Source organism: Macaca mulatta, chromosome 11, assembly GCF_049350105.2.
Source record: "Macaca mulatta isolate MMU2019108-1 chromosome 11, T2T-MMU8v2.0, whole genome shotgun sequence".
Classification (NCBI taxonomy): domain Eukaryota; kingdom Metazoa; phylum Chordata; class Mammalia; order Primates; family Cercopithecidae; genus Macaca; species Macaca mulatta.
Genome location: NC_133416.1, coordinates 64,715,950 through 64,734,029, shown reverse-complemented (window position 1 = coordinate 64,734,029; position 18,080 = coordinate 64,715,950). Strand labels below are relative to the sequence as shown.

The 18,080-nt window shown below is 45.7% G+C and overlaps 1 protein-coding gene across 1 annotated transcript in view; it reads right to left on the bottom strand.

Moving 5' to 3' along the window:
• Positions 1-15,569, bottom strand: part of KIF5A (kinesin family member 5A) — a 37,784-nt gene extending 22,215 nt beyond the window's left edge. Inside the window, exons 1-6 of the mRNA XM_015152114.3 lie at positions 15,213-15,569; positions 1,568-1,655; positions 1,401-1,474; positions 877-981; positions 578-626; positions 114-169 (exon numbers count right to left, since the gene is read on the bottom strand). Of these exons, the coding sequence (XP_015007600.2) occupies positions 114-169; positions 578-626; positions 877-981; positions 1,401-1,474; positions 1,568-1,655; positions 15,213-15,341 (501 nt within the window). The 5' untranslated portion in view covers positions 15,342-15,569. The remainder of the gene's footprint in view (positions 1-113; positions 170-577; positions 627-876; positions 982-1,400; positions 1,475-1,567; positions 1,656-15,212) is intronic.
• Between the last annotated feature and the right edge of the window lie 2,511 nt (positions 15,570-18,080).

The following is an 18,080-nucleotide window of genomic DNA, read 5'->3' as shown; positions in this document are numbered from 1 at the left end:
CTCATTCCTCCAGGATATCCACTCTCCAACTTCAGAGTCACTGACCTATGATCCTCCCCAACCCACACTCTCAATACACTGGACCCACATAGGTGCCCCACACCCACTCTCACCTTGACAAATGGCACACGGTTCTTGTCCTCGTGCACAGACAGATTTGTCTTGGTCACTAAATCGAAAGAATGCAGGGTGAGAGCAAGACTAGTACTTCTACCGCCCCCACCTGCACCTTGCAGTCGGCTCAGATGGTGGTTTTCTTCTCTGTGCTAAAGGAAGACTCTCCCTGTGAAGCCTAAACTCCCTGCATGAGCTGAAGGCTCAGTTCCTCCTCCTTCTCCTTAGGGCTCCTGCACCCCAGCCCCAGATCCTCTCAAACTGTTTATATGTAGTCCTGGGCTCCTAAGTCCATCTCCTGACCTTCTCAGTTTTTGGTAATTCTGGCGAATGGAGCCAAAGGACTTGGGTGCTGTGTGCCCTCTGCATCTCTTGTCAATTGGTACCTAATTCCATGTGCAGTATGAGCTCTCTTTTCTCCACCCTCCTCACACACCTTCATCCACTGGGGCAAAACACTCACCATCCAGAAGGTCACGAATTTTGTCCAGGTAAATTTCAAAGTAAGAAACCTGGTTAAGAAGAAAGAAGGAATGTGAAGTAAAGAGGGCCTATCTTAAATCTGGTTCAGGAATCCCACACTAATGTGACCTGCTCAAACAGTGGTGGTGGGAGGAAAAGAACAGAAGAGAACATCTTGACAAAGAACTGTGGTAACCAGAAAGGGAGTCAAGTTGGGGGGCCCAGGCTCTTCAGTGGGTTTATTTTAGATCTTCCCCTCCCAGTCCCTATCTGAATGCCCAGCTGTCGTGCCCTGGTCACCTTGATGTGGAACTCAAGGTTCTCATCCATGGAGTAGATGTGGTTGAAGATGTCTCGGGCAATTCGAGGAATGATTCCCATCAGCTGGGGGTCGTGCAGCTTTCCCTGGCGAGTGAAGGCATTTGAGAGTGAAGCTGGGGCTCAGGGATATTGAGACAACTCAGATATATGCAGGTGAACACCAAGGCAAGAGTCAATAAGAAGAACATCCTAAGTTAGGAGATGGTCACCACCATGTCTGCCTTTTAGAGGAGCAAGGAGATAATTGAGTAGCCCTTTGGACTTCCATTGCTTTTCCAGATCCAAAGAAGACTGGAGTAGTGGAAAGGATGATCCACTGCAGTGGGCTGAAGGGATTCCATTACACTTCCCCTAATATTGCCCTTCAGTTCATCCTCTGTACCCATCTATCTGCCTCTGGACCAGGCAATCCTTGATTCCTAGATCTTCCCCCACTGAGATTCCCTGATCTTAACACTCATTAACACTCCTAGCCCCTCAACCACCAGAGCTAAAACCCTCACCTCCATGGTATGTGTTTTCCCTGAGGATGTCTGTCCATAAGCAAAAATGGTGCCATTGTAGCCAGCAAGGACATCTGGAAGAGACAGTAGAGAAAGAGTACTGGTGGAGATAAGTCGGGTAGGAAATGGGGTGCTGAGAAGAGACATTCTAAAAAGAAATCTATTACCTTTGACAATCTGCATGGCACATGCATGATAAACTTGCTCCTGAGTCGTGTTTGGGGGGAATACACGGTCAAAAACATATGGCTTCCCCTGGAATGAAAATAAAAGATATCAGACATCAGCAGGCAGGATGTGAGGGAAAAGAAATACCACAACCTCCTTCTAGCAGCTGAGAAAGGCACCCTTTTCTTCAATGCCCCTAATGAACAGAAATGTGGGAGAATGGCCGGTTGTGGTGGCTCACACCTGTAATTCCAGCATTTTAAGAGGCTTAGGAGGGCAGATCACGAGGTCAGGAGTTCAAGACCAGCCTGGCCAATATGGTGAAACCCCGTCTCTACTAAAAATAAAAAATTAGCCGGGTGTGGTGGCAGGTGCCTGTAGTCCCAGCTACTCGGGAGGCAGAGACAGGAGAATGGCATGAAACCAGGAGGCAGAGCTTGCAGTGAGCTGAGATTGCGCCACTGCACTCCAGCCTAGCGACAGAGTGAGATTCCATCTCAAAAAACAAAAACAAAAACAAAGAAAAGAAATGTGGGAGAATAAGAGAAACTAAAGGTACTGATGCCAGGAGTTGTGTCTGTGGTAGAGGAGTATTGCACAGTGAGATTGCGTTAGGGGATCTTAGTTGTGGTATGATGATTGAGCACTCCACTACCCCAAACTCCTCCCTGGGAAATCAGATGAAAAAAGACAATAGGGCCACAGGAGATGAAAAGTGAAGAACAATTCATTAACACTAAAAAGTATCTCAAGCTAGAAATATCTTCCTCAACAGATCCACATACCCTAATATGGAGAGATCTTCAGATGTACTAAATGAAAGATGCAAAGTTAGTGACATATATGTACAGCATGTTCCCTACCATGTAAATGAAATTCAGTCTACACTGAGAGCCTCTGTGGAAACATTAACACAAGCTCTCTCTCTTTGTGAAAGGAATATATGCAATCAGATATGTAGGTCTCCCTTTAAGAACAGAACAAGTTTTAATTTGGGCCGGGTGTAGTGGCTCACGCCTGTAATCCCAGCACTTTGGAAGGCCGAGGCAGGCGGATCACCTGAGGTCAGGAGTTCGAGACCAGCCTGGCCAACATGCTGAAATCCCATCTCTACTAAAAATACAAAAATTAGCCAGGTGTGGTGGTGGGCACCTGTAATCCCAGCTACTCAGGAGGCTGAGGCAGGAGAATCTCTTGAACCCGGGAGGTGGAGGTTGCAGTGAGCCAACATCGCATCATTGCACTCCAACCTGGGGGACAACAGCAAGACTTCATCTCAAAAAAAAAGAAAAAAAGAAAGAACTGTAAAGCAAATCATTCAGATCTACAAATCCTTGTTGAATTCAGGAATATGTTGTATATCACGTGTGCTAATAAGAATGATAAAGATACAAAATACAACTTAGGGAGCTAAACAATGAATATATTTGATGGCTAATCACATTAGCGGTAAATCTCTGGGAAGAGTAAATGAGACAATGCTTGTTCTCTATCATAGGTGACTGACTTGTCAAATTGTTTTATTACAGAGTCCATCTTTATCCAACCGAAATGTAAACCTCAAGATCTACAGACGCCAGAGTTTGCAGAGTTTGGGAGATATGTTTTAACTAATTAAGGAAAGTTATAAACCATGGCTAGAGCTGGAGATGTGGCTCTAGGTATAGCAATAACATTGCATGAGTATATACAGAATTTTTTTTCTAGAAGGAATTATACAAAAGTGTTAACAGTGGTTACTTTGAGGAGAGAAACTGAGACAAAGGCTTTTATTTTTCATTTTGCATCCTGCATGGTTTACATTTTTAAACTATGCACAAGCATTATATTTTTAAAAAGTTTTAATGGCAAAGAAGAGATAATTGTGTATTCTTTTATTCTTTATATTTCTTTATATAAAAGAAAACTAATAAATGTTTTTTATATTTAAAAAATTAAATTAAATCTGGCTTATAGAAAAAAATCCTACCTAAAATATTCATCTAGTCTCTCTGTGGTGAAAGCCTCTGAAACCCAAGAAACAGAATCCACTAAGGAAAAGAAGTTAGAAAAGTGCTCTCTGTAAAGTACCAACAGATAGAACCTTTCTGGAGGACCATTCTATTAAATATTTAAATGTCCATACTGTTCACAGTCTGTACCAGGATTCCAGTGCTAAAATTTCCTTTTACAAAATACTTGCTGGGCTGGGCACGGTGACTCATGCCTATAATCCCAGCATTTTGGGAGGCTGAGGCAGGCAGATCACTTGAGGTCAGGAGTTTAAGACCAGCCTGGGCAACATGGTGAAACCCCATCTCTACAAAAAATACAAAAATTATCTGGGTGTGGTGGTGCACGCCTGTAATTCCAGCTACTCGGGAGGCTGAGGTGGGAGAATTACCTGAGCTCAAAAGGCAGAGGTTGCAGTGAGCCAAGACCGGGCCACTGCACTCCAGCCTGGGCGACAGAGAGACACCCTGCATCAAACAAACAAACAAATAAACAAACAAAAAATCTCTATTTTTTTATTTTATTTTCTTTTTCTTGAGTCAGGTTCTCATCTGTCATGCAGGCTGGAGTACAGTGGCGAAATCACAGCTCACTGCAGCCTTAACCTCCCGGGCCCAAGCAATCCTCCCAAGTAGCTGGGACCACAGGCACATGCCACTATACCTGCCTAATTTTGTTTATTTTTTGTAGAGGCAGGGTCTCACCATGTTGCCCAGGCTGGTCTCAAACTCCCGGGCTCAGGCAATCCACCCACCTCAGCCTCCCAAAGCGCTAGGATTGCAAGCGTGAGCCACTATGCCCCGCCTTAAAAACTCTCATAAATTAGTAACAAAAAGACAAAAACTAAACAGAAAAAGGTGAACAAGAACTAGAAACAAGCAACAGAAGAAGAAATATAAATGTTCAGTAACTATGAAGATGTTCAACATTTTCCAAGAAAAGAAACTGTAATGGTAAAATCTCTTTTCACCACTCAAACTGGAAAACAAAATTTGCATTGTAATACCTAGTGTAGATGTGGGTTCAAAAAAATGAGAACTTTCATTATTTTCTGGTTGGTGAGTACATCCATAAAACAATTCAAAAATGCATATTCAAAAGACTTAAATTTTACATATCCAATGATCCAGAAACTCTACTTCTAAGAATTGATATAATGGAAATCAAGATTTCGCTACAAGGGTGTTTATCATCACATTGCTTATAATAATGAGAAATTACTTAAAGGAGTAACATTTAGGAGACTGGTTAACCTAAGGAGTGGATTAAATTATAGCATATACATATATTTTATTCCTCACTGTTACTTAAAATAATGCCATAACTAGCTGGGCATGGTGGCTCATGCTTGTAATCCCAGCACTTTGGGAGGCCAAGACAGGCAGATTACTTGAGGCCAGGAGTTCGAGACTAGCCTGGCCAACATGGTGAAACCCTGTCTCTACTAAAAATACAAAAATTAGCCGCGCATAGTGGTGCATGCCTGTAATCTCACCTACTTGGGAGGCTGAGGCACAAGAATCGCTTGAACCCAGGAGGCAGAGGTTGCAGTGAGCCGAGATTATGCCACTGCACTCCAGCCTGAGCAACTGAGACTGTCTCAAAAATAAAATAAAATAAATATATCATAATAGAATATTAATAAATAGAATGTCAATATATCTCAAAAACATGTTGAAAGAATCTAAACACAAAAGAGCACATACTGTATTACTCCCTTTATATGAAGTTCAAGAATGGACAGAACTTATCTGTAGCACTAGAAGTCAAAATAGTAGCTACCTGCTATTGTGATAACAACATACACGTGGTATTGACAGGAAGAGGATATGAAGGAGCTTTCAGGAGTGACAGAAATATTCTAGATCTTTATCTGTGTAGTGGTTACATAGGTGTCTACATATGTTATAAAATTCATGAAGCTGTTTGCCTAAGATCTGTACACTGTATGTAAATTATATCACTATTATAAATTATAACATCATAAAATGATGTTATAGTGGCTCTTAAACATTAATTAAAACATATTAATTAATATTAATTAATGCTCGACCTCACTGTTAATAAGCAAAATGCATACTAAAACTGTGAAACACCATTTTTACCTATGAAAGTGGCCAAAATAAAATAGACAATGCATTACACTAGTGACAATGTGAGTAAATAGATACTCACACATACTGCTGAGGGTACATAGAAATTGGAGCCAACTCTATGAAAGGCAATTTGGAAATAGCCTCACATTTTTAAATGCATTTGCCTTATCACCTCCACTTCGAAAAAATTATCCTGTAGACATACTGCACATATGCAAAAAATATTTATACAAGGTCATTCAACTGTTTGTGATAGCAGATGATTAGAACAACCCTTAACGTCCACCAACAGAGGCCTGGTTAAATAATGGCCTATCCCTACAACAAATTATACAGTTGAATGAGCTAGCTCATGTGAGGTGTAATCCCAGCCCTTTGGGAGGTCGAGGCTGGAGGATCCTTGAGACCGGGAGTTGGAGACCAGCCTGGGCAACATAGGGAGACTCTGCCTGTACAAAATTTTTTTTTTAAAAAGCCAGGCATGGTGGCATGGGCCTTGTGGTCCCAGCTACTAAGAAGGCTGAAGCAGGATGATGGCCTGAGCCTCGAAGGTGGAGGCTGCAGTGAGCCATGACTGTACCGCTGCACTCCAGCCTGAGCAACAGAGTGAGGCCCTGTCTTGGAGAAAAAAAAAAAAAAAAAAAACCAAAAACCAAAAAAGAATGAGATAAATCTTTATGTGCTGATAAGGAAGGATCTCCAAGACTCAGTGTTTTGTCTTGGGGTTGTCTGTTTTTTGTTTTTGTTTTTTGAGACAGAGTCTTGCTCTGTCGCCCAAGCTGGAGTGCAGTGGCACCATCTCAGCTCACTGCAATCTCTGCCTCCTGGGCTCAAGCAATTCTCCTGCCTCAGCCTCCAGAGTAGCTGGGATTACAGGCACCTGCCACCACACCCAGCTAATTTCTGTATTTTTAGTAGAGATGGGGTTTCGCCATGTTGGCCAGGCTGGTCTCGAACTCCTGACCTCAGGTGATCCGCCTGCCTTGGCCTCCAAAAGTGCTGAGATTACAGGGGTGAGCCACCACACCTGGCCTAACTTTTGTATTTTTAGTAGAGATGAGGTTTTACCATGTTGGCTAGGCTGGTCTCGAACTCCTGACCTCAAGTGATCCGCCTGCCTCGGCCTCAAAGTGCTTGGATTACAGGCACGAGACACCACGCCCAGGCTGTTTTTGTTTTTAAAGGTGCAGAATGGATGTATAATATGCTACCGTTTGTGTAAAAAAAGGTATGCATGTATATATGTATTTGCTTATAAATGTATAGTAGGTTTTTGGATAGATTCACAAGAAGTTGCCTTCTGAAAGGGGAACTGTGTGGCTGGAAAAGAAGGGTGAGAAAGAGAAGGAAACAATATAAACCTTTTCATATCCTTTGCATTTTGTCACATGTGCAGGTAAGACATTCGAAAGTTAAATTAAAAATTGTAAAATATAGCCAGGTATGGTGGCACATGCCTATAATCCTAGATACTCAGGAGGCTGAGGTGAGAGGTTTGCTTGAACCCAGAAGGTGGAGGTTGCAGTGAGCCGAGATCACACCACTGCACACTCCAGCCTGAGTGATAGCATGAGACGCCATCTCAAAAAAAAAAATTGTAAAATAATAAAGTTATGTGAAAATATTTAACAATGGCAAAATAGTAATAATATTTTGTTAGAGAGAAAAGGTTACAAAACTATATATAGTTTATGATACAATCTTATTAAAATTAACACATGTATATATGCAGGGAAAAACACTGGCAAAATACATCAAATTATTATTAATAACAGTGCTTTTTTGGGGTGGTAAGATATTGGGTGATTTTTAGCTTCTTCTTCTGCGTCCTTTGTCTTTAACTTTGTTAACAATTAAAATGTATTAGTGTTGTAATTACATTTTTTTTTTCTTTTTTTTTTTGAGACGGAGTCTTGCTCAGTCGCCCAGGCTGGAGTGCGGTGGCGCGATCTCGGCTCACTGCAAGCTCCACCTCCCGGGTTCAGGCCATTCTCCTGCCTCAGCCTCCCGAGTAGCTGGGACTACAGGCGCCCACCACTACGCCCGGCTAATTTTTTTGTATTTTTAGTAGAGACGGGTTCCACCATGTTAGCCAGGATGGTCTCGATCTCCTGACCTCGTGATCCGCCCGTCTCGGCCTCCCAAAGTGCTGGGATTACAGGCGTGAGCCACCACGCCCGGCCGTAATTACATTATTTTTAATATTATTAAAGAAAAATCTCCCTTAATTTTGAATTGTGATTAATTCTTGAATTATAATCTACCTCAATGTTTCTCCCACCCAGTGGCCAAGAAATAGAAACAAGCAAAATATGTCTATCTCAGGCCAATACCTCTCATCTCTTTTGTTTTTTAACTTCATTTTTCCTTTATTATATGACATACACTTATTGACTTCATATTAGCATTTAAGTATTGTTAACTTTATGTAATAGCATTTGAGTTGGGGATTGGTGCATTTCCGGTTGTACGAAGGACAGTTGTATTATATTAGGCGTATTATGACCTTATTATTGTCCTTATTTGAAGATTTGTATGATCTCAGGAGATGTGTATGGGTTCAAGTTGACAAGGGGTGGACTTGTGATGTTTAATACTGAGTGTCAACTTGATTGGACTGAATGATGCAAAGTATTGATCCTGGGTGTGTCTGTGAGAGTGTTGCCAAAGGAGATTAACATATGAGTCAGTGGAGTGGGAAAGGCAGACCCACCCTTAACCTGGGTGGGCATAATTTAATCAGCTGCCAGTGCAGCCAGAATATAAAACAGGCAGAAAAATGTGAAAAGATGAGACTGGCTTTCTCATCTCTTTTTCCACCAACAATCTCTATCCATGCTTCACAAAGCCAGGCATCCAGCCAAAGGGGATTAAATGTAACTCTCAAGCCAACCTTGCCCCTCCCCTCCCCCCACGAACATGGGCACCAACACACCAACCACCCCACCCCAGCCCCCACACACACTCCCTCAAAATATTCCCAGTTACAGGATTCTAGAAGGCTCCACAGATGCATTAAAATGGAGAGCGCTCTCCAAATGCTGAAGCCAATTATAGCCCCTTTTCATCAGGAACCCCTTTACATCAGTCTAGGCTGGGAAGAAAGAAAAGAGCAGAGAGGGAAGAAGGGAGAGGTTCTCAGATTTGTGAGTCTAAAAGATACCCAAGAGCTAAAAATTGGTGCATTTAGTAATCTCCTGAACAGGGAAAGCCACGTGACAAGAGATATGATTTCAGGAGTTCTGGGAAGGCCTGCTACCTACTTCTCTATTCTTGGCTGGGCTCTAAAATTCCAAGCCTAGCTCTTATTTCTTTAAGACTTTTTTATTCCTTTTAAAACGTAAATGTCGGCCAGGCGCGGTGGCTCACGCCTGTAATCCCAGCACTTTGGGAGGCCGAGATGGGCGGATCACGAGGTCAGGAGATCGAGACCATCCTGGCTAACACGGTGAAACCCCGTCTCTACTAAAAAAATACAAAAAACTAGCCAGGCGAGGTGGCGGGCGCCTATAGTCCCAGCTACTCGGGAGGCTGAGGCAGGAGAATGGCGTGAACCCGGGAGGCGGAGCTTGCAGTGAGCTGAGATCCGGCCACCGCACTCCAGCCTGGGTGACAGAGCGAGACTCCGTCTCAAAAAAAAAAAAAAAAAAAATGTAAATGTCTTTTTTCTTTTTTTTTTCTTTTTTTTTTTTTGAGACGGAGTTTCACTCTTTCACCCAGGCTGGAGTACAGCGGCACGATCTTGGCTCACTGCAATCTTGGCCTCCCAGGTTCAAGTGATTCTCCTGCCTCAGCCTTCCAAGTAGCTGGGATTACAGGCACCCACCACCACACCCGGCTAATTTTTGTATTTTCAGTATAGACAGGGTTTCACCATGTTGGCCATGCTGGTCTCGAACTCCTGACCTCGTTATCTGCTCGCCTCAGTCTCCCAAAGTGCTGGGATTACAGGCGTGAGCCACCGTGTCCAGCCCATTTCTTTTTTTAATATTTATTTATTTATTTATTTATTTATTTTTGAGATGGAGTCTTGCTCCATTGCCCAGGCTGGAGTGCAGTGGCGAAATCTCGGCTCACTGCAACCTCTGCCTCCCAGGTTCAAGCAATTCTCCTGTATCAGCCTCCTGAGTAGTTGGGTTTATAGGTACCTGCCACCACGCCCAGCTAAGTTTTGTACATTTCTTTTGATTTTCTATTGATTATACTCAGGATGAATTAATTTTGTCTGATTTTTTTTTTTTAATTACTGCTCCTTGTACAGCAGGGCTAACCCATGGGCAGTGTGCCCAGAGTAAACTGATCTTTTCATGAAAATAACTAGACCAGTGGTCTTCCACTTTTCCTGCCTGTAGACATGGGAAGCACCACCATTATTTACAGATCTTATAACACACAATTACTCTGAACCAGACTGTAGTATGTTGTGGGAGGTTTCTTATCAGAATCTGGGGGAGTATATAGATAGTTAGCAAAAGCCATATCTGATGTTCCTCTCCCCTGCCTCTGCCCGGGCCACTCCATGGACTGTGGATCACAACCTTGATCCAGATTTTCCTGAAGGCAGGGATTCCCTTTAAATCCCCAACACCAAACACAGTCCCTGGCCTATAGGATGCTGATGTAGTTTGGATGTTTGTCCTCCCCAAATCTCATGTTGACATTTGATATCCCCAATGCTGGAGGCGGGGCATGGTGGGAAGTGCTTGGCTCAAGGAGGTAAATCCCTGATGAGTGGCTTGGTGCCTTCCCCATGGTAATGAGTGAGTTCTCGCTCTATGAGTTCATGTGAGAGCTGGCTATTAAAAAGAGCTTGGCACCTCTTGCTTTCCCTCTTGTTCCCTCTCTTACCATGTGACTCCTGCTCCCTCTTTGCCTCCCACCATGATTGGAAGCTTCCCGAGGCCCTCACCAGAGCAGATGCTGGTGCCATGCTTCTTGCACAGCCTGCAGAACTGTTAGCCAAATATACCTCTTTTCTTTATAAATTACCTAGCCTGGGATATTCCTTTATAGCACCATATAGAGGACTATGACAGATGCACTTCATAAATATTTGTTGAATAAACATAGATATTGACAAAGAAGGGAGCAAGAAGATACTTGGGATCTGGAGGTTTGGATGAAACAATTAGTAAAAAGGAAAAGTATTATCCACTTCCCAATTTTGTCAAAGCTAGCTTGTGGGGAGATAGCATATAAAATAGTGATAATATCTAACTCTTATTGAGGGTTTACTGTTTGTCTGCCGTGTTACAAAGCAGTTTATATGCATTATCTCATTTAATGTTCACAGTAATCCTAGGACATAGATACTGTTATTATTCCCACTTTATAGATGATGAAACAGGCTCAAAGAGGTCAGGTAGCTTCCCCACAGTCACATGGCTGAGAAATGGTAGAGCACAGTTTCAAATTCAAGCAATCTGATTCCAGACAAATCGATCCAAAGAACTGAAATGCCAACACTGTGTCAGAGCCTTATCAAGGCTTTTCTTTCCCCTCCTCCATATCTCCCCTCCTCACATTTGGGCATTTTTCCAAGTATTTCCAGACAGAACTAAAGCCTTTCATCACTCCCTTTTTCCAACCTCAATCCCATTTTCAGAAGTATGTAATCCTCCCATCCACCCTCTCTACCTGTAGGTAATCGAAGACTCTGTGAGTTGTTAATGAGAAATAGTCACAGAGTCTCTCCTCCTCTTAGGAATGTCCCCGAGATCCAATCTCTCTCCCACCCCCAGCAGTCAAAGTGTTCCTTATAGCCTTCTCTGAAGGGCCTCTCTTCAGAGTCCCACAGTCCAGGGTTCTTTGTTCTCCTTTAATCACACTCGGAGCCTCCCTGATGTCTCCTCTTCCATTTGTGTATCCCAGTACCTTTCTGTACTTTTCTATCATGTGTGCTGACTAAAGCTAACTGGGGCTGGGGGTTTAAGATCAGGGTCGAAGGCCGGGCGCGGTGGCTCAAGCCTGTAATCCCAGCACTTTGGGAGGCCGAGACGGGCGGATCACGAGGTCAGGAGATTGAGACCATCCTGGCTAACACCGTGAAACCCCGTCTCTACTAAAAATACAAAAAACTAGCCGGGCGAGGTGGCGGGCGCCTGTAGTCCCAGCTACTCCGGAGGCTGAGGCAGGAGAATGGCGTAAACCCGGGAGGCGGAGCTTGCAGTGAGCTGAGATCCGGCCACTGCACTCCAGCCCGGGCTACAGAGCAAGACTCCGTCTCAAAAAAAAAAAAAAAAAAAAAAAAGATCAGGGTCGAAAGATGACCAACCTGTTCAACCCTCAGTAAAGCACTTGGTATAAGCTGAACTTCAAGTGCCAGGCCTGATTTCCATAGTGACACCCGTGGGGATTGTTGCCATGGTAATGCTGGAAAGACACTGGCCACTGTGAACGTTACTTCTCATCTCCATTTTTCTTTATGAGACTCCTCCAAAGCAAGGGAAAGCCCTGCTCCCCACTTCAGATATCAAATCCCAGGCCACCCCAAACAATACTGATTCTGCTCCAATAACCCTGCAGGTCCCAACCTAGCTTTGCCAAGTGAGGTACACAATGGTCCTAGCTTCTTGCATTAAGAACCCACTTAACCATCGGGAGACCTGAGGGAGGTAGCTGTGTACACTTGAATGAAGGGGAAAGAGAAAGAGTGTGTGTGTACATATGTGTTTCTTCACTGTCATCCCTCCCACATCTGGTACACATGCATCCACCCAGACAGCAGGCATTGGGACACTGCTGAGAAAGACCAAGGCAGAGGAAGACAGAGAGACACTTAAATGGGTCTGGCGAAACAGTCACACTGGATTCTGAGTGTGCAAAAGCAAAACAAGATGGGCACCACACATAGTGACCCAGACACCCTTCTACTATGACTCAGGCCATTTACTTTGGCTAAGCCCCATCCCCCAGGTTCCTGGAAGAAGTCAGAGGAGTAGGGGAGAAAAAAGGCACACAGAGCTGTCTCTCCAGCTTATTCTCCTACCCTCTAACAAGCAGAACAAAGCCCATGAACAGAAGGGACTCTGAAGCTCAGCGCTAGCCGCAGTGCTGCAGAGGCGAAGGGGAGAGCAGTCACAGGAAGGAGTAGGGGCTGCACTGGGAAAGATTATCTCTCCCACCTTCACTCTTCCCCAACCTTCCCAGACATCCTGAAGCAGCCTCCTCCATTAATTCCTAAGCCAGCTCCCAACCCGGTGGGCTCCAAAGAGAGCTAGAGGAGAAAAGAGAAAAAGGAGTAGGAGTTTCCTTCCCTTATTGGGACCCTCAAGGGTCTCCTAAAAATCATGCCCCCTGTAGCCCTCATTCCCTAAATGATGAATGAATATTAAGTCTGAAAAAGCAAACTCTAAAGATGTTGCCTGAGACAAAATGGCCCCCCATAAGCATTTATCTTCAAATGAGAGACTGACAGGGAGGGCTAGGGTGAGGGAAGATACAAGCGAACGAGACAAAGATACAGCCCTACAGATACCAGGCAAAACAGACAAGGAAGATCCAGCAGTGGAGCTGAGATGGAATCTGAATTGGCAGGGGGCCTTGGGCTTCTTTTCATCTCTCCTCCTTGCCCACCTCCCACTGTGTGTCTCTCCTGTTTAGCTGGGCTAACAATAGATCGACACCACACCCCTCTTCCCAACATCACCCCCTGCCCCATCCCACTACACCAGGATGGCCCAGAGAGCCTAAAGGAGTTGGTTCAGACTTACTGGAAAAACCTTCCAGAGCATGGAAATAGGGCCTAAAAGTTTTGCCCCCCATCATCACCCCCACCCTGTTTGTCAGCCTTTATGTCTCAAGGGGATCTTAAGCTCCAACTCTCACAACTAATGCTGGCTCTCTAGGACACTCTGAGAGGGGTCCTCCCGAGTTGATCCAGGAGTTGTTTGGTGGTTGTTTTGTTTTGTTTTGTTTTTAGCCCAGTCAGACTGAACAGTCTGCAGGGCCAGAGAGGTCCCTGAAGCAAAAAGAAACAGAGGCCCTCTCCATGTGACAAATACACACACACACACACACACACACACAGAGAGAGACAGGGAAAGAGAGAGAGAGAGAGAGAAAGAGAGAGAGAGAGAGAGACAAAAGCATCCATTTGAGTTAACAGTGTGGGTAAGGGTGCAAGGTGGTGACAGACTGGGGCCCTTGGAGACTAGTAAGCAGGTCTCCCCCGAGGCATGTTTATTCAAAGTCCCATTCTCACTGACTCAGAAGTCCCAGGCTTCCTCCCCTTCTTTCTTTCATTCCTTTAACAAGCATGTTTCCAGGTGCTCTGTGCCAAGCACTGTGGATAAAGATACCTAAGAAGCACCTCTGACCTTGACTGCCCTCGTACATGCCCCTCCCTTCTCAAGCTAGTTTTCGTTTCCTGGCCCAGCACCCCTCAAGTCCTACAGGACTCAACCCCAGGTCTTTTCTCCCCACACAGCCTGAGGTCCCTACCAACCTCAGGGGGGAGTGGGCAAGGCCTAGAATTTCCCTTTGGGCCATTACAGATAAAGGTGCAGAACAGAAACCTGGGTAGGCAATGTGATAGGAAGAGATGGGAGGTTTGCAGTCACAGATTTAGGTTCAGATCCATGGATTAATAGCATGACCTTGAGAAAGTTATTCAAGTTCTTTGGGCCTCAATTTCTGCATCTGTAAAATGGAAATATTGATACTACTTTCGAATGCTGTGTCGGGGGTTAAATAATATACATAGAGTAACAGGCCCACTGTAAATATTAGTTCCCTTAAGATATCCTCCTTGGGTAGGGCTGTCATGATGAGGTAGAGCTGGACGGCTACTTTCTCTTGGATCCTCAAGAGAAAGGATGAATAAGCAAGTACTTACTAGGATCTCAGGGTTTGGGCATTTTTCTTTCAGGGGGTCAGTTGGGGAATCTGAAACCCTCTTCCTACTGTAACTGGGAACGAAAGGCAGACCTGACCTTAGGATTCTAGAGGCTCCCCCCAAGATTGGGTGTGGCATCAATGATTTCTTTCCCGGTAAACCCTGCATCAGACCTGTTCCCCCCAACACACACACAAAAATCCAGGCTATAACTACTTTAGGGAATGATGGAAGGTTTGGTCTTAGAGCCCACTTCCATCCACACTCTGCAGAGACCCTGGGCTGCTTACCTCCCCTCTAGTCCACCCAAAAGTCTTCCCACTTACCTTCTTGGGAGGTGGGGGTAGAGATCTGAGCCAATAACAAAGGGAAGATGCGCTTTCTCTTGGTTGGGGGGGAGGGTGGAGAAGGGGAAAACATCAGAAAAACATGGAACTGGTTCTAACGGGTGGAGACGCTGCAGACAGCAGCAAAGGGGAGATGAGTCTCCCGAAGGTAGGAAAGCAGCCCCCTGCCACTCTGCAGAGACTCAGCCGCTGGCCTGGTCAGGCCACACCCAGCCATCCTGATGCAGGGGAGAGGAGGGGCTGCGGGGAAGAGGATGAAGGATGAGCGGCGGGGAGCGGGCGCAGAGGGACCCGCAGAGACTAAGGTTCTGCGGGAGGCGGGGAGATTTAGCCACCCGCCCCCTCCCCGAATTCCCTCCTGGGCGACACTCACCCCAATAACGACGCTGTCGTCCCCTTGGAAAATGGGGATGAACTTGTCTCCCCGCAGAATCTCAGCCTGGTTTAGCGGCCGGAATCGGCAGAGCACCTTGATGCTACATTCGTTGTTGGTCTCCGCCATGGTGGTCGCCGGCGTGGAGCTGGAACACTTCTTGGGCTGCAGGGGTGGTGTGTGCTCCAGAGAAGAGGGCTCTCAGCTAAGGCTGAGGCGGAGGACAGGTGCTCAGTCTCTGGGGGCAGAGTTGAGGGCGCCCGGGCGAAGCCTGGGGAGCAGGGCCGGGGCGCGCTCTCTCTCTCCTGCGGCAGCGGGATGCGGGAGACCTGGGCGTCTGGTCCTCTCGGGCGCTCTGCCTCTCCGCCCCTCGCGCTGCAGCGCCGCGCTGCGGGCCTGGGCGGGGCCGCGATGGAGGAGCCGGGGCGGGGCTCCCTCAGCTGGGGAGGCTGGCTCGACGTCGACCCCCGAAGGCTGGAACCTCACTGCTCCTCTGCTTCCTCCCCCATCCCTAACGTTCGGAGATAACCTTGCCCTCTACCCTTCCCCACCCAACTCACTGCATCCCACCCCTATACCCTCGATCTGTTTGTCCCTCCCTCAGACTCCACCCCCTGGAAGGGATAAGGGGACCGAGGTGGGCCTGTCGCCTGTGTAGCGAAAAGGGTCAAACAGATCTCCCACTCCCTCTATTCCAGGGCATCCCCCAACCCGTCACTAGCCTCTCTCCAAACTGGGATCACACTTCTCATTCTCCCCCTACGCCCATCCCATGCCCCACACGCACGGAAGCTGGACTCCCAACCCACTCAGCTTTCTGGGGGATCGCTGCCTGTACTCCTATGGAGGTGGGTGTCAGGGAGGAGTGTCATGGGAGGTTTTCGCTACTCCCTTCCCCTTCCACATCCAAAGGTGCACTCTACTGTCTCCCCAACGTACACAGCAGGTCCCCAGTTTCAGGGAAGATAAACTCCCATTCTGGGTTATGGGAATTCAAAAGCAGACACAATACTTATTTTTGTGTCCTAGGTTGAGGATGGGATGATGATGGGTAGGAAACATTTTTGCAAGAGAAAGGGAGTCAGAAAGCAGTGAAGGAGGGGCAATGATGGGGATGGGGAAGGCCAGAGAGACTTTGAAGTCTAAGGCAAACACCTGCATTTGGGTTTCAGGCAAATTCAGGTACCTATGGGAGTGTGTGTTTCCCGTCTCAGTAACCATTGGAGGATACAGTCCCAATACTTCAGCCCCCTTCCCTGGCCAAAAAAAGAAAAAAAAGGTGTGGGGGAAGAAGAACGAAAGAAATGCCAAACCCCAGAGATTCCTTGTCCTTTCTCCCTTTGGGTCAGACTCCTGCTGCAGCCCCTGGAAAGAACCACCAAGAAGCTGGCCAAATTGATTTTTCTCCACGTCACAGGCCTCTGCTAGCCAACAGAGAGTTGGACTGCAGGAGTTGAGGTTCTAGGCAAAGGGGAAGGGCAGGGTGGATGGGACAAGGAGAAGGAAAGGAAAATTCAGCTCAGCAATTGTCTCATGAGTGGTTAAGGTCACTTAGACACTATGGGACAAAAGCAAGAGGCTGATAGCCTGGCCAGACAAGACCTAACTACTCAGAACTCAGGGGGCTTCCCACATTGGGGCTACACCTCTAACCCACCTTGAATCTTAAGGGAACTGAAAGAAAAGAGTCCAACATAATGAATGGGACAGAAAAGTGGTAGGACTATGGAGAAAGGGATAGAGGCTTGGGGAGGAGCCAGGAGAAAGAAAGACAATGAGTTCCGAATTCAGGAACTCTCTAGTCACTTGGTTTGGCACAATTTCTAAGTGTTGCAGCATCCTGCAAGCTCAGGAAACATCCTGGGAAACATCCCATCCTTGGGTCCCCAGGGCCTCCAAGGTGGCATCTTTAGTAAAGGGGTTTCGAAATGCCAGTCCATGGAGGGTCACTGGTCAGAGACAAAAGTTCACTGAGTATGCCCTCACCTCCAAAAGAACAATGGTGAGTTGTTGTTGTTGTTGTTGTTTAATATAAAGCTGGATTTGATAAGTTTCAAAAGACTATCTTTTATTCTGAGTGTGTCCTTCCTGCTTTTCTACTAAGTAATGATTGTGACAGTAAACAGTAGGTTTTCTGTTTGTAATATACTTACTTGATAAGAAAGTAAATCTTCAAGGTTTGTAGTTGTTTTAATTTTATTGAACGATGAAATTTATTTATTTATTTTATTTATTTATTTTTTTTTTTTTGAGACGGAGTCTCGCTCTGTCGCCGGGGCTGGAGCGCAGTGGCCGGATCTCAGCTCACTGCAAGCTCCGCCTCCCGGGTTTACGCCATTCTCCTGCCTCAGCCTCCTGTGTAGCTGGGACTACAGGCGCCCGCCACCTCGCCCGGCTAGTTTTTTGTATTTTTTTAGTAGAGACGGGGTTTCACCGTGTTCGCCAGGATGGTCTCGATCTCCTGACCTCGTGATCCGCCCGTCTCGGCCTCCCAAAGTGCTGGGATTACAGGCTTGAGCCACCGCGCCCGGCCGAACGATGAAATTTAAAAGTCTGAGAACGGGAGGTAAGAATGGTGAATAGGTACAAAAAATTAGAAAGTGTAATAAGACCTACTATTTGATGGCACAATAGGGTGACTATAGTCAAGAATAACTCAATTGTACATTTTTAAATAACTTGAGTGTAATTGGATTATTTGTAACTTAAAGGATAAATGCTTGAGAGGATGGATACCCTCTTCTCCGTGATGTGCTCATTTCACATTGCATGCCTGTATCAAAATATCATCATGTCCCATAAATACATACACCTACTGTGTACCCACAAAATTGAAAAAATTGAAAAATAAATAAAAGTCTGAGAACT